General features: G+C 70.1%; 1 protein-coding gene across 1 annotated transcript; it reads left to right on the forward strand.

The window, feature by feature from the left end:
• Window positions 1-4,983, forward strand: HAUS7 (HAUS augmin like complex subunit 7). Its single transcript, XM_078850099.1, has 10 exons — window positions 1-106; window positions 350-465; window positions 1,280-1,347; window positions 1,585-1,646; window positions 2,193-2,302; window positions 2,503-2,661; window positions 2,919-3,015; window positions 3,259-3,477; window positions 3,806-3,905; window positions 4,810-4,983. The coding sequence occupies exons 1-10, from the start codon at window positions 65-67 to the stop codon at window positions 4,959-4,961; spliced, it is 1,125 nt and encodes a 374-aa protein (XP_078706225.1). The 5' UTR covers window positions 1-64; the 3' UTR covers window positions 4,962-4,983.
• The last annotated feature ends 8,583 nt before the right edge of the window (window positions 4,984-13,566 follow it).

Genomic DNA, 13,566 nt, shown 5'->3' on the forward strand with positions numbered 1-13,566 from the left:
TGTGAGTGGCAGCGGCGCTGGCCAATTGGGGCGGGTCTCGGCCCTCGGCGAGCTGCGGGGCAAGATGGCGGCGCCCGCGGCGGCCTCGGTGTACAAGCAACTGAAGGTACCGGGCGGGACCATCACACCCGGATGGGGGGCGCCGGGCCGGAACACTGTACCAGCGGGGGCTGCCGGGTGGGACCATCGCACCTAGCCGGGCCTCGTGGGCCGGGTCGGACCATTGTGCCGAGGAGGGGTGTCGGTCGTGGTGGGAGGACGGGACCATCGCGCCTAGTGGGGGTGGGGGGCGCCGGGCGGGACCATCGCATGGCGTGGGGGGCGCCATCTGACCCCTGTGTCCCCCCAGGAGCTGCGCTGCCCCCTGCTGGACGGAGTTTTCCTGCCCGAGGCCGAGGCCGCCCTGCAGCTGCTCTGCGCCCCCTCGGCCCAGCGCCTGGAGCTGCTGGCCTGGCTCTGCGCCCGGTACCGCGGGGCCCCGGCCCCCTAGTGTCCCCCTGGACCCGCGTGCGGCCCCGCCCCCCGGTCCCCCCCGCTGTATGGCCCCGCCCCCGGTCCCCCCCGCTGTATGGCCCCGCCCCCCGGTCCCCCCCGCTGTATGGCCCCGCCCCCCGGTCCCCCCCGCTGTATGGCCCCGGCCCCCCCCGCTGTATGGCCCCGCCCCCCGGTCCTCCCCCTGTATGGCCCCGGCCCCCCCCGCTGTATGGCCCCACCCCCGGTCGCCCCCGCTGTATGGCCCCGCCCCCCGGTCCCCCCCCCCGCTGTATGGCCCCGCCCCCTGGGCATCCCTTCCCGGGACCCCTATATGGCTCCACACTGCTCCCCGGTCACCCCCCCCATGCAGCCCCCTTAGCACCCCTGGTCATCCCTCCCAGGGACTCCTGTATGGCCCCACACTGCCCCCCGGTCACCGCCCTTAGTGCCCCCCCCAAGACCCCTATATGGCCGCACGCCACCCCCCAGTCCTCCCCCATGTGGCCCCACCCCCTGGTCACCCCTCTTAGTGCCCCCCCCAGTCATCCCTCCCAGGGACTCCTGTATGTCCCCACACCGCCCCCCGGACACCCCCCCATATGGCCCATGCAGCCCCCTTAGTGCCCCTGGTCATCCCCCACCCCGTATGGCCCCGTGTGTCCCCCAGTCACCCCCCACTCTGTATGGCTCCATGCAGCCCCCCTTAGTGCCCCCTTAGTGCCCGGGGGTGAAGCAGGGGGTGAGTTCCCCAGAGCTGTGTGCATCAGCCTGGCTCCTGCGGTGACGCTTTCTCCCCCCCTCCCAGAGCGAACCCCCCCCTCCGAGAGCAATTCGCCCGCCTCAAGGACTCGCAGACGGAGGAGAAAACTCAAGGTGTGTCCAGCTCAGCGGAGCAGATTTGGAGAGCCCCCAGAGCTGCCCACATACGGTGGCTGACCCCCTTCCAAGCCCCCGCAGGCTCCACTCCCCTCCCAGAGCTGGGAAGAGAACCCAGGCGTCCCGGCTCCCAGCCCCCCCTGCTCTGGATCTTACCACCGGGTCCCACCCCAGAGGCAGCCGCCTCCCAGCGGCAGGGTTTGTGCAGTAACTGGCTCTGTTCTCTCCTGACAGAAATGGCCAAACTGGGCTCCGACCTGCTGCTGTGTCGATCGGACGACCTGGATCTCATTAAGGTGTTGGAGTGCCCTAGGATAGCCTGGATGCCTGGGTTCTCTCCCAGCTCTGGGAGGGGAGTGGGGTCGGGTGGGTTAGAGCAGGGGGCTGGGAGCCAGGACGCCTGGGTTCTCTCCCAGCTCTGGGAGGGGAGTGGGGTCGGGTGGGTTAGAGCAGGGGGCTGGGAGCCAGGACGCCTGGGTTCTCTCCCAGCTCTGGGAGGGGAGTGGGGTCGGGTGGGTTAGAGCAGGGGGCTGGGAGCCAGGACGCCTGGGTTCTCTCCCAGCTCTGGGAGGGGAGTGGGGTCGGGTGGGTTAGAGCAGGGGGCTGGGAGCCAGGACGCCTGGGTTCTCTGCTGGCTCTGGGAGGGGAGTGGGGATGGGTGGGTCAGAGCAGGGGGCTGGGAGCCAGGACGCCTGGGTTCTCTGCTGGCTCTGGGAGGGGAGTGGGGTCGGGTGGGTCAGAGCAGGGGGCTGGGAGCCAGGACACCTGGGTTCTCTGCTGGCTCTGGGAGGGGAGGAGGCTGCAGGGGGTGCTCTCACCAGCGTCTCTCTCTCTCTCTGCAGGGGGAGGCCAGTGCCGAGCGGCAGCTCGGGTTCATGGAGCAGCTGCTGGACGTGATCCGGTACCTGGACGCCATCAGTGGGACGTGTTCCGGGGACTCGACCACCTCCAGGTCCAGGGCTCCTGTGGGGGGTGTCGGGGGGAGGAGGGGCTCTCTGCTGCCAGGCAGTGCTGGGGAGCAGTAGGGTGGGTGCTCCAACCTACCAGCCCGCACTCCCCTCCCAGAGCTGGGGAGAGACCCCAGGTGTCCTGGCTCCCAGCCCCCTCAGCCGGGGGCACTGGGTGGCTGGCTGACCCTGCCTGTCCCCGCAGCGCGGAAGAGTCTCTCCGGGGGGCCGCGAGGAAGAATGAGGAGTTCCTGCGCGAGGTCTTCTCCAGCCCCAGCCTGCCGGCACTGCTGGCCCCCGCCCTGCCCCCCTGCACTGCCGACATCAAGCCCCTTCTGCTGGAGGAGCCGGCCCCATGTGTGAGGTTTGTTGGGACAGTGCCCAGTGGGCCCAGGGTCCCCTTTGCAGCACAGACCCCGCCCCGATCCTGCCCCATGGAGATTTCCTCTCTGCTAACTCTGCCAGTTCCCCTCCCAGAACCGGGGAGAGAACCCAGGAGTCCTGGCTCCCAGACCCCCCTGCTCTAACAACCAGACCCCGCTCCCTTCCCTGAGCCAGGGAGAGAACCCAGGCATCCGGGCTCCCCGCTGCATGCCGTAACCGCACCCCGTCTCTCCAAAGGACCCGGCTGTCAGTGAGATCCAGTGGGAAGACGCTGGCTGAGCTCTCCAGGACCTTGGAGGAGGCCAACACCGCACTGGAGCAGCTGAGAGCAGAGGTGGGCTCGCTGGGGGGGCTCCGGGGCAGGGGGGCGGAGCTGAGGCTTCTGGGGCACTGTACATCTGGGAACAGAGTGAGATCCCTGTGTGCTCTGGGTAGGGCCTCAGAACCAGGACGTCTGGGTTCTCTCCCAGCTCGGGGGCTGGTGGGTTACAGCAGGGGGGGCTGGGAGCCAGGACTCCTGGGTTCTCTCCTGGGCGAGGGAGCCCTGGGGGCGCTGGACTGACCCCGTTCCCTACAGAGCTCCTCCCTGCGGGGGGGTGCGGAGCCCCTGAGCCCCGGCACGGCCCTGCAGACCCTGGCGCTGGCGGCCTGCGACTCGCGCCAGCTGATGGCGGCCTTCGGGCAGGTGTACGAGACGGAGCTGCGGGAACACTGCGGCCGCGGCCCCGCCCCACGGCTCAGCCCCTGCGGGCCCCTGGCCCAGCACCTGCAGCGTGGACTCACCCTCTGTACCCAGGTACGGACCTAGGGGAGGGGCCCTTTGCCTCAGCAATCTGGGGAGGGGCGGAGCTACAGGACAAGGGGCGTGGTCTCTGTGGGTCCCCCCAACGTGGGTGTGGGACCCTTAATGACAGCCCCCGCCAGCAAGGCCCTAGAAGCTCTGCCTCCCAGGGTGGGGTCTTCTCAGAGACGCCGCCTCCAGGGCAGGGACCCAAACACGCTGGCTGGGGGAGGGACCCTGCGGGGGGTAGGGCGGGGGGCTGCAAAGTCCCTGGGGTGGAAGGGGAGGGTCCATGGGGCGGGGGCCCTGAGGGCCAGGTTCTCACCCCCCAGCGCCCCCCCAGGAGCTGCAGGCGCTGGCCCAGCTGGGCGACACCTCGGAGCAGGTGCTGCGGACGGCGGAGTGGCGATGCGGCGAGGGCAGCAGCCCCACAGCGACGCTGCGTGAGTACCCCCAGAGCAGGGAGAGAACCCAGGCGTCCGGGCTCTCAGCCCCCCTGCTCTGAGCCACTAGCCCCCAATCCCCTCCCAGAGCAGGGAGAGAACCCAGGCGTCCGGGCTCTCAGCTCTCCTGCTCTGACCCACTAGCCCCCACTCCCCGCCCAGAGCAGGGAGAGAACCCAGGCGTCCGGGCTTTCAGCCCCCCTGCTCTGAGCCACTAGCCCCCACTCCCCGCCCAGAGCAGGGAGAGAACCCAGGCGTCCGGGCTCTCAGGCCCCCCCTGCTCTGACCCACTAGCCCCCACTCCCCGCCCAGAGCAGGGAGAGAACCCAGGCGTCCGGGCTCTCAGCCCCCCTGCTCTGACCCACTAGCCCCCACTCCCCGCCCAGAGCAGGGAGAGAACCCAGGCGTCCGGGCTCTCAGCCCCCCTGCTCTGAGCCACTAGCCCCCAATCCCTTCCCAGAGCAGGGAGAGAACCCAGGCGTCCGGGCTCTCAGCCCCCCTGCTCTGAGCCACTAGCCCCCACTCCCCGCCCAGAGCAGGGAGAGAACCCAGGCGTCTGGGCTCTCAGCCCCCCTGCTCTGAGTCACTAGCCCCCACTCCCCGCCCAGAGCAGGGAGAGAACCCAGGCGTCCGGGCTCTCAGCCCCCCTGCTCTGACCCACTAGCCCCCACTCCCCGCCCAGAGCAGGGAGAGAACCCAGGCGTCCGGGCTCTCAGCCCCCCTGCTCTGAGCCACTAGCCCCCAATCCCCTCCCAGAGCAGGGAGAGAACCCAGGCGTCCGGGCTCTCAGCCCCCCTGCTCTGACCCACTAGCCCCCACTCCCCGCCCAGAGCAGGGAGAGAACCCAGGCGTCCGGGGGGGCTGGGGGCAGCTGGTGAACTGATGCAAATTGTTTCCGTTCCAGCTGTGAAGATGGAGGAGCTGCTCCAGCGCTACCAGGCCTGCCTGGCCGCTGCGGGGGGCTGCCGGGGTGACCCCAGGGGGAGGGGAGGGGAGGGGGGGGCTCCAGGGCCCCTGTCTCACAAGGGAGCTGCTGACCCACTGTTCCTGGGGTAATAAAAGATTTGTTAATTATTAATTAGTGCTAATTATCCGAGATTGGGCCGACTCGGACCCTGCCCCCACAAACTGAGATCGCCCCCCCCGACTGAGATTGGGCCTCCCCCCAGGTGGATCCACCCCCCCCCGACTGAGATCAGGGCCCCCCTGTGCATGGTCCCTGCCCCTCGACCAAGATCAGGGGCCCCCCCCATGCAGACCCACGAGGCGAGATGCCCCCAAAGAGCTCACGATCTGACAGACAGAGGCAGTTCCCCTTTCTCACACAGGGAAACTGAGGCAGGGCCCAGGGCGGAGGTGGGAACCCAGGTATCCTGCAGCCCTGCTCCTGCCCCCACTCCCGACCTGTCTTTTGATCCCTGCATGTCTGCGTCTGACCAGCAGGGGGAGCCAGAGACCACAGCCCCCTCCACCACCCCATAGGCAATAGGGGGCGCTGAGCTGCCGGACGCCTGGGTTCTCTCCCGGCTCCGGGAGGGGAGTGGGGGCTGGTGGTTAGAGCGGGGGGGGGGGGGGCTGGGAGCCAGGATGCCTGGGTTCTGCCCTGGCTCTGGGAGGGGAGTGGGGGCTGGTGGTTAGAGTGGAGGGGGGGGGGGGGGCGCTGGGAGCCAGGACTCCTGGGTTCTATTTCTGGCACTGGGAGGGAGCAAGCCTGGGGCAGCGGGGCACTGGCGGGGGCTAGAATCTCTGCCCTATAAGGAAGTGGCTCCAGGCCTGGGGCCCTGTTTACACGGAGCCGCCATGACTCAGCTCTGGGATGAATTCCTCTGCCATGGGAGGGAAAGTGATGGGGGCTGGGCGGGACCACTGAGCCAGAACCCCACGGCGGGAAACTGAGGCACAAAAACCCCCCAGCCCTGACTTTCCCCGCTCCCCTCCCAGAGCCCCCAGGAAAGAACCCAGGAGTCCTGGCTCCCACCCTTCCCCCACTCCGAGGCTCTCAGCAGCAAAGGGTTTGTGCCCCTAGCAGAAGGTGGGAGCTGCATTCACCCCCCTGGGCAGGGCAGGGGAGGTTTTCTGGGAGGAACCCAAACCACGGGAGGGGTCAGGGTCTGTCCCCACCCAGCCGGGTTTCTCACTTCCCCAGCGAGCCTGGGTCCCCACAGCGGACCCTGAGTGTGAGAGCACAGACCCGGCGAAAGAACCCAGGAGTCCTGCCCCCCACCCCCAACACCAGACCCCCTCCCTGAGCTGGGCAGAGAACCCAGGAGTCCTGGCTCCCAGCCCTCACTGCTCTAACCACGAGGCCTCCCCACTCCCCTCCCAGAGCCAGGGGAGAACCCAGGCATCCGGGCTCTGGCCCGTTAACTCCTGTTCCCCACCCCGGCTGATGTTTCTCAAGGATCCTTCCACCTCCTCTGGGGCTGGGATTCCTGAGGGGCTGAGGTAATGGGGCTGGATGGAGGGAATGTGGGGAGGGCGGCTGCTCCCCCCCCCTTGGCTCTCTGTGGCCATGTCTGGTAGGGAGCCATGCTGGGATGGAGCCTCAGCCCCTGGGCAGGGTCCTGTGCCCCATTTCCTGCCCCCTGAGCCAGCCAGCCCCCCTGTAGGGCCGGATGGGGGCTGGTGCCCCTGGCTGGGGCTTGAGCCAGGGCGTGAAGGTGTTGCTGGGGGGCCCCGTGTGTCGGGCGGGGCAGGGTCTGTGCGTAGGCACGACCCCGACGGGTCATTTCTGCATTTCGATTTGGCGAGCGAGGGGCCGGGCGCTTGCTGTGTTTGAGGTGGGCCCCGAGCTTGGGGGGGCCGGGCGCTTGTGAGCCCCCCCGGCACGCACTGAGACACGGGCCCCCGAACTCGCCCTGCGCCGCAGGTCCCTGTGTGACAACGCGTGCACGTGGCCCAGGGCCGTTTGCACCACCCCCGAACACACACGCGTGTGCACGCACTGTGCAGGGCCCAGCTCCCCCAGCAGGGGGCGCAGGGAGACGCCCCCGGCAGCGCCCATCCCCTCCACCAGGGAGCGCGGGCGCCCCCCGGCCCCGAGCCCCTGGTTACACACGCCGTCGCACAGGCCCGCCGGCCCCCCGGCCTGGGGACCCACAGCCCGGCCTGGGGACTGGTGCAAAGTGAATTCTCTGGCACGGGGGGGGGGAGAAACGTGCCCCCCCCCACGTCTCCTCCCAGGCCCCGGAATCCCTTTTTTGCCCCTTTACTTCAACAGAAAACAAACAAACCCGCTGACTTCAGAGTCCTGGAATGAGCCGTGCAGGGGGGTGAGGGCAGCGGGGGGTGTCCCTACCCTGCGCCCCCCGGCGGGGACACACCCTGCCCTGTCTCTCTGGGGGTGTTTGGAGAAGGGACCCCATCCCCCGGCTCGGCACAGAGAACGTGGCCGTGGGGCTCTGAGGAGACCCTACAATAACAGTCCTGCCAGCTGTGCGGTGCTGGGAGTTGGAGTCAGGGCCAGGCCATGGGGCCGGGTTCCTTCCCCCCCACACCCCCGGTTTTATCTGGGGCCCGCAGGCCTGACCCAGGCAGCCCTTATCAACCGCAGGCTGCTTTCCCCCCCTGCTGCCTCATTTCCTGACACCCCCCCACTGCAGTCCTGGCCCCCCACCGGGGCCGGCTCCTGTCCCACCCAGCTGCCCCCTCCCCTCTGCAGTCCTGTACCCCCATAACAAGCCCCCCATGCCCATTCAACCCCCCCACACACACCCCAGCCCCCACCTAAACCCACTCTCCTGGGGGCCCCTCCCTGACCCCACAGCTGGGGGTCAGGCCCCGCCCCGTCCAGCCATCTGGGGGTGACGCTGACTTGGCTGGGCCTAGGGGGAGCTGCCCGGGGGTCACTGAGGGGAGTGACCCAGCAGCCCCCCACCGGCGCCCCCTGGAGGGGAAAGGTCCCGTGTCCCACCCCATGGATGCAGCCAGCCGCTGATCTCATCCGTGGGCGATGGAGGGGGCGGGACGGCGGGGGGGCGGGACGGGGGCTGGGATGGGGTTGGGGGGGCGGAGGGGTGGGACGGGACGCGGGGGGGCGGGTCTCTCTCCCTACATCCCGGCCCGTTGTCACCGGCCCCCCCCGCCCCGGGTCTCGGCGCTTTTACCAATTAAGGCGTTTCGCCAGGCGCCCCCCCGGCCCCCCCCGGCGGCTCCTTCCCCGGCCGGGCGCGGCTCGTCCCAGATCTGCTCCGGCCACGGCCCGGACCGGCTCTGCGAGGTGAGCGGCCACGGATGGGGGCAGGGATGGGGGGCTCTGTGACAGGGGATGCGGGAAGGGGGAGCAGGGAAGGGGGGCTCCAGGGCAGGGATGCGGGTAGGAAGGGGGGCTCCAGGGCAGGGGATGGGGGGCAGGGATTGGGGTAGGGAAAGGGGGGCAGGGATGGGGGGCTCTGGCGCAGGGGATGGGGGGCTCTGTGACAGGGGATGCGGGAAAGGGGAGCAGGGAAGGGGGGCTCCAGGGCCGGGATGGGGGTAGGGAAGGGGGGCTCCAGGACAGGGGATTGGGGGCAGGGATGGGGGGGGCTCTGGCGCAGGGGATGGGGGGCTCTGTGACAGGGGATGCGGGAAAGGGGAGCAGGGAAGGGGGGCTCCAGGGCAGGGATGCGGGTAGGAAGGGGGGCTCCAGGGCAGGGGATGGGGGGCAGGGATTGGGGTAGGGAAAGGGGGGCAGGGATGGGGGGCTCTGGCGCAGGGGATGGGGGGCTCTGTGACAGGGGATGCGGGAAAGGGGAGCAGGGAAGGGGGGCTCCAGGGCCGGGATGGGGGTAGGGAAGGGGGGCTCCAGGACAGGGGATTGGGGGCAGGGATGGGGGGGGCTCTGGCGCAGGGGATGGGGGGCTCTGTGACAGGGGATGCGGGAAAGGGGAGCAGGGAAGGGGGGCTCCAGGGCAGGGATGGGGGTAGGGAAGGGGGGCTCCAGGACAGGGGATTGGGGGCAGGGATGGGGGGCTCTGGCGCAGGGGATGGGGGGCTCTGTGACAGGGGATGCGGGAAAGGGGAGCAGGGAAGGGGGGCTCCAGGGCAGGGATGGGGGTAGGGAAGGGGGGCTCCAGGACAGGGGATTGGGGGCAGGGATGGGGGGCTCTGGCGCAGGGGAGGGGGGGTAGGGAACGGGGGCTCTGGGGCGGGGATAGAGTGCAGGACCGCTAGGAATGCTGCCCTGCTGGGACCCAGACACGGGCCGGCTGAAGATGGGGGGGCTACTGCAGGAGAGGATGGGGGGGCAGGAGAAGGGCCCAGAGTTGCTTTGTTGCTGGGGGGGCCCGTAGGGTTGGGGGTCAGTGCCGGGTCGGGGTCCCTGGTGGGCTGTGGACGGGGAGATCCCTGTGACTCTGGGGGGTCATTCCAAGGGTCCCCCACAATGGAAGGAGACACCCACAGTGGGGGGCTGGGCCAGGGACCCCAAAGACTGGGGGAACTTGCTCGGGGAGAGGGACGCGTTGCAGGAGGGGATCTGGGAATGGGAACCAGGGACAGGGGCTCCAGGGCAGGGATGCAGGTAGGAAGGGGGGCTCCAGGGCAGGGGATGGGGGGCAGGGATGGGGGGCTATGTGACAAGGGATGCGGGAAGGGGCAGGGACCGGGGCCGTGGAGGTTCAGTGAGCAGCTGGGCTGGGGTGCGGGGGCTGTTCAGGCAGTTGGGGGGCAGTGAGTGCTGGGGTGTTAGCAGGGGGCTTCCCCAGGGTTAGGGTGCGGGGGGGGGTTGACCCATGGACTGCCCGGTGCCGAGAAGGAGTGAGCAGAGAGGGAGGGACGGACAGGTAGAGGGATGGACAGAAGGCTGGTTGGACAGACGGACAGGTGGGTAGATGGACAGAGAGAGGGATGGGTGGGTGCGGGAATGGACAGGTGGGGGGATGGATGGACAGACGGATGGACGGTGGGGGATGGATGGACAGAGGGATGGTTGGACAGACAGACGGGTCAGGAACTCAGGCTGTTGGAAGCTGCAGCTGCTGCCTCGGACCCGGGCCGGGCAGGTGGACAGGACTGGGGGGCTCAGCCCACATCAAACCCCTGGGCCTGGGGGGCTCCCGAGCCACTTTTAACCCCACCTGGGACCTGGAAACCCCCCCACAACAGCTCGGGGAATAACCCACCTCCCCCAGACAGGACCCACTGCCTGGCTGCTCCTCAGCGCCCTGTTCACCCCAAATATAAAACATACAGTGCAGGCCCCCCAGCCCTGCCGGTGCCCCTCACTCCCGACCCACAGCCCCTGCTAGCCCAGCCCTGGGCCCCCCAGCCCTGCCGGTGCCCCTCACTCCCGACCCGCAGCCCCTGCCAGCCCAGCCCTGGGCCCCCCAGCCCTGCCGGTGCCCCTCACTCCCGACCCGCAGCCCCTGCCAGCCCGGCCCTGGGCCCCCCAGCCCTGCCGGTGCCCCTCACTCCCGACCCGCAGCCCCTGCCAGCCCGGCCCTGGGCTCCCCCCAGCTCTGTTGGTGCCCCTCACTCCCGACCCGCAGCCCCTGCCAGCCCGGCCCTGGGCCCCCCAGCCCTGCCGGTGCCCCTCACTCCCGACCCGCAGCCCCTGCCAGCCCGGCCCTGGGCTCCCCCCAGCTCTGTTGGTGCCCCTCACTCCCGACCCGCAGCCCCTGCCAGCCCAGCCCTGGGCCCCCCAGCCCTGCCAGTGCCCCTCACTCCCGACCCGCAGCCCCTGCCAGCCCAGTGTGGGGCGGGGTGGGCACTTTTGTCTTGTTATTTAAAAATCCCAGGGACCCCGAACTCTCCAAATAAGGGGAAAATATGAAGCCAGGTCCCGGGCTGGGAGGTCGCGTGGGATGGGCGGGGAGGGGGCGGCGCCTCCTGGTGGCGGAATCGCAGCGCTGCACGCCCAGGAGTTGGCCCTGAGCCAGTCTGGACATTGCACAGCGGTTAACCCTTTCCTAGCTCCACAGAGAGCCGGGGCCGGGCTGGCAGGGGCTGCAGGTCGGGAGTGAGGGGCACCGGCAGGGCTGGGGGGGGGGGCCCAGGGCTGGGGTAGCAGGGGCTGCGGGTCGGGAGTGAGGGGCACCGGCGGGGCTGGGGGGGGGCCCAGGGCCAGGCTAGCAGGGGCTGCGGGTTGGGAGTGAGGGGCACCGGCAGGGCTGGGGGGGCCCAGGGCTGGGCTAGCAGGGGCTGCGGGTTGGGAGTGAGGGGCACCGGCAGGGCTGGGGGGGGGGGCCCAGGGCTGGGGTAGCAGGGGCTGCGGGTTGGGAGTGAGGGGCACCGGCAGGGCTGGTGGGGGGGGCCCAGGGCTGGGGTAGCAGGGGCTGCGGGTTGGGAGTGAGGGGCACCGGCAGGGCTGGGGGGGGGTCCAGGGCTGGGGTAGCAGGGGCTGCGGGTCAGGAGTGAGGGGCACCGGCAGAGCTTGGGGGGGCCCAGGGTTGGGGTAGCAGGGGGCCGTGGGTCGGGAGTGAGGGGCACCGGCAGAGCTGGGGGGGCAATCTCATTGCCTCTTTCCATTTGCTTGGCCTGTCCCTGCCCTTTTATGGTGCCAGACCCTGAATCCCGCCGGGCCTGAGCTCTGGACTCAGCCATGCCCCAGCCCAGAGAGGTCAGGGCCTGGCCCCCCCTTTACCGCGTCCTCCCTCAGCTAGGGAGTCCAGCTGTCTGTGCCCCCCCCACTCCACGGCATCAGGGTCGGTGCCTGCACCCCTCCCCCCAGCGCCCGCCCCAGCTCCCTGCAGCGGGGAGGGGGGAGCCGAAGGTCCCATTAGATCAACTCATCAGAGCCCTGGGGCAGCCGCATGCAGAGATTCTCCGCAGTGCAGAGCCCAGGAACTTGGGTTTGCATCAAGCAGGAATGGGGCAAATGGGGAGTTCATATCTGCAGATGGATAGAGGGTGTGTGGGGAGGCAGGTAGGTAGATAGAGCGGGTGTGGGGGGGCAGGCAGGTGGGGGGGCAGGTAGGTAGAGGGGTGTGGGGGGGCAGGTAGGTAGGTAGGTAGAGGGGTGTGGGGGGAGGCAGGTAGACGGGGTGCGGGGGCAGGAAGGTAGATAGAGCGGGTGTGGGGGGGCAGGCAGGTGGGGGGGCAGGTAGATAGACGGGGTGCGGGGGGGCAGGTAGGTAGGTAGAGGGGTGTGGGGGGGCAGGAAGGTAGATAGAGCGGGTGTGGAGGGGCAGGTAGGTAGGTAGAGGGGTGTGGGTGGGAGGCAGGTAGATAGAGGGGTGCGGGGCGAGGCAGGAAGATAGAGGGGTGAGGGGGCAGGAAGGTAGATAGAGGGGTGCGGGGCGAGGCAGGAAGATAGAGGGGTGTGGGGGGCAGGAAGGTAGATAGAGGGGTGCGGGGGGCAGGAAGGTAGAGGGGTGCGGGGGGCAGGAAGATAGAGGGGTGTGGGGGGCAGGAAGGTAGATAGAGGGGTGCGGGGGGCAGGAAGGTAGAGGGGTGCGGGAGGCAGGAAGATAGAGGGGTGCGGGGCAAGGCAGGAAGATAGAGGGGTGCGGGGGGCAGGAAGGTAGATAGAGGGGTGCGGGGCGAGGCAGGAAGATAGAGGGGTGCGGGGCGAGGCAGGAAGGTAGATAGAGGGGTGCGGGGCGAGGCAGGAAGATAGAGGGGTGCGGGGCGAGGCAGGAAGGTAGATAGAGGGGTGCGGGGGGCAGGAAGGTAGATAGAGGGGTGCGTGGCGAGGCAGGTAGGTAGAGGGGTGCGGGGGGAAGTTGGAGGACAGCTGGAGGCGATGGGGGCCGGACAGGAGACGCTGATGACAGGATGGAGGCCCGCAGGAGACGCTGCTCACAGGCACGTTGACTCAGCCATGCGGATCCTGGCCACCAGGGGGCGCCCCGACCTGATTCTCCACCGAGACTCTGGGCGTGGTCGGGAGGGGCCCTGTAACAGCGCCCAGACCCCCCCGCCCTACCGGTGCCCCTCACTCCCGACCTGCAGCCCCTGCCGGCCCAGCCCTGGGTCCCCCCCAGCCCTGCTGGTGCCCCTCACTCCCGACCCGCAGCCCCTGCTAGCCCAGCCCTGCCCCCACGGCCCCATTAGCGCCCCTCACTCCCGACCCGCAGCCCCCTGCCAGCCCGGCCCTGGACCCCCCCCGCCCTACCGGTGCCCCTCACTCCTGACCTGCAGCCCCTGCCATCCCGGCCCTGGGCCCTCCCAGCCCTGCCGGTGCCCCTCACTCCCGACCCGCAGCCCCTGCCAGCCCAGCCCTGGGCCCCCCCTCGCCCTGCCGGTGCCCCTCACTCCCGACCTGCAGCCCCTGCCAGCCCGGCCCCGGGCCCCCCCTAGCCCTGCTGGTGCCCCTCACTCCCGACCTGCAGCCCCTGCCAGCCCGGCCCTGGGTCCCCCAGCCCTGCCGGTGCCCCTCACTCCCGACCTGCAGCCCCTGCTAGCCCAGCCCCGGGCCCCCCCCCGCCCTGCGGTGCCCCTCACTCCTGACCCGCAGCCCCCTGCTAGCCCAGCCCGGCCCTGCCCCCATGGCCCCAATAGCGCCCCTCACTCCCGACCCGCAGCCCCTACTTGTCCAGCCCTGCCGGTGCCCCTCACTCCCGACCCGCAGCCCCCTGCCAGCCCGGCCCTGGCCCCCCCAGCCCTGCCGGTGCCCCTCACTCCCGACCCGCAGCCCCTGCCAGCCCGGCCCTGGGCCCCCCCGCCCTGCCGATGCCCCTCACTCCCGACCCAGAGCTCCTGCCGGCCCAGCCCTGGGCACCCCCTAGCCCTGCAGGTGCCC

The sequence above is a fragment of the Lepidochelys kempii genome, chromosome 23 (assembly GCF_965140285.1).
Source record: "Lepidochelys kempii isolate rLepKem1 chromosome 23, rLepKem1.hap1, whole genome shotgun sequence".
NCBI classification, from domain to species: domain Eukaryota; kingdom Metazoa; phylum Chordata; order Testudines; family Cheloniidae; genus Lepidochelys; species Lepidochelys kempii.

What these genes read in the sequence shown, in the direction of transcription:
- HAUS7 (XM_078850099.1), top strand. Translation starts at nt 65, where the DNA reads ATGGCGGCGCCCGCGGCGGCCTCGGTGTACAAGCAACTGAAG. An exon ending in TGGAGCAGCTGAGAGCAGAG is followed by an intron (nt 3,016 to 3,258) that starts GTGGGCTCGCTG and finishes CGTTCCCTACAG; the next exon opens with AGCTCCTCCCTGCGGGGGGG. An exon ending in CAGCCCCACAGCGACGCTGC is followed by an intron (nt 3,906 to 4,809) that starts GTGAGTACCCCC and finishes TTTCCGTTCCAG; the next exon opens with CTGTGAAGATGGAGGAGCTG.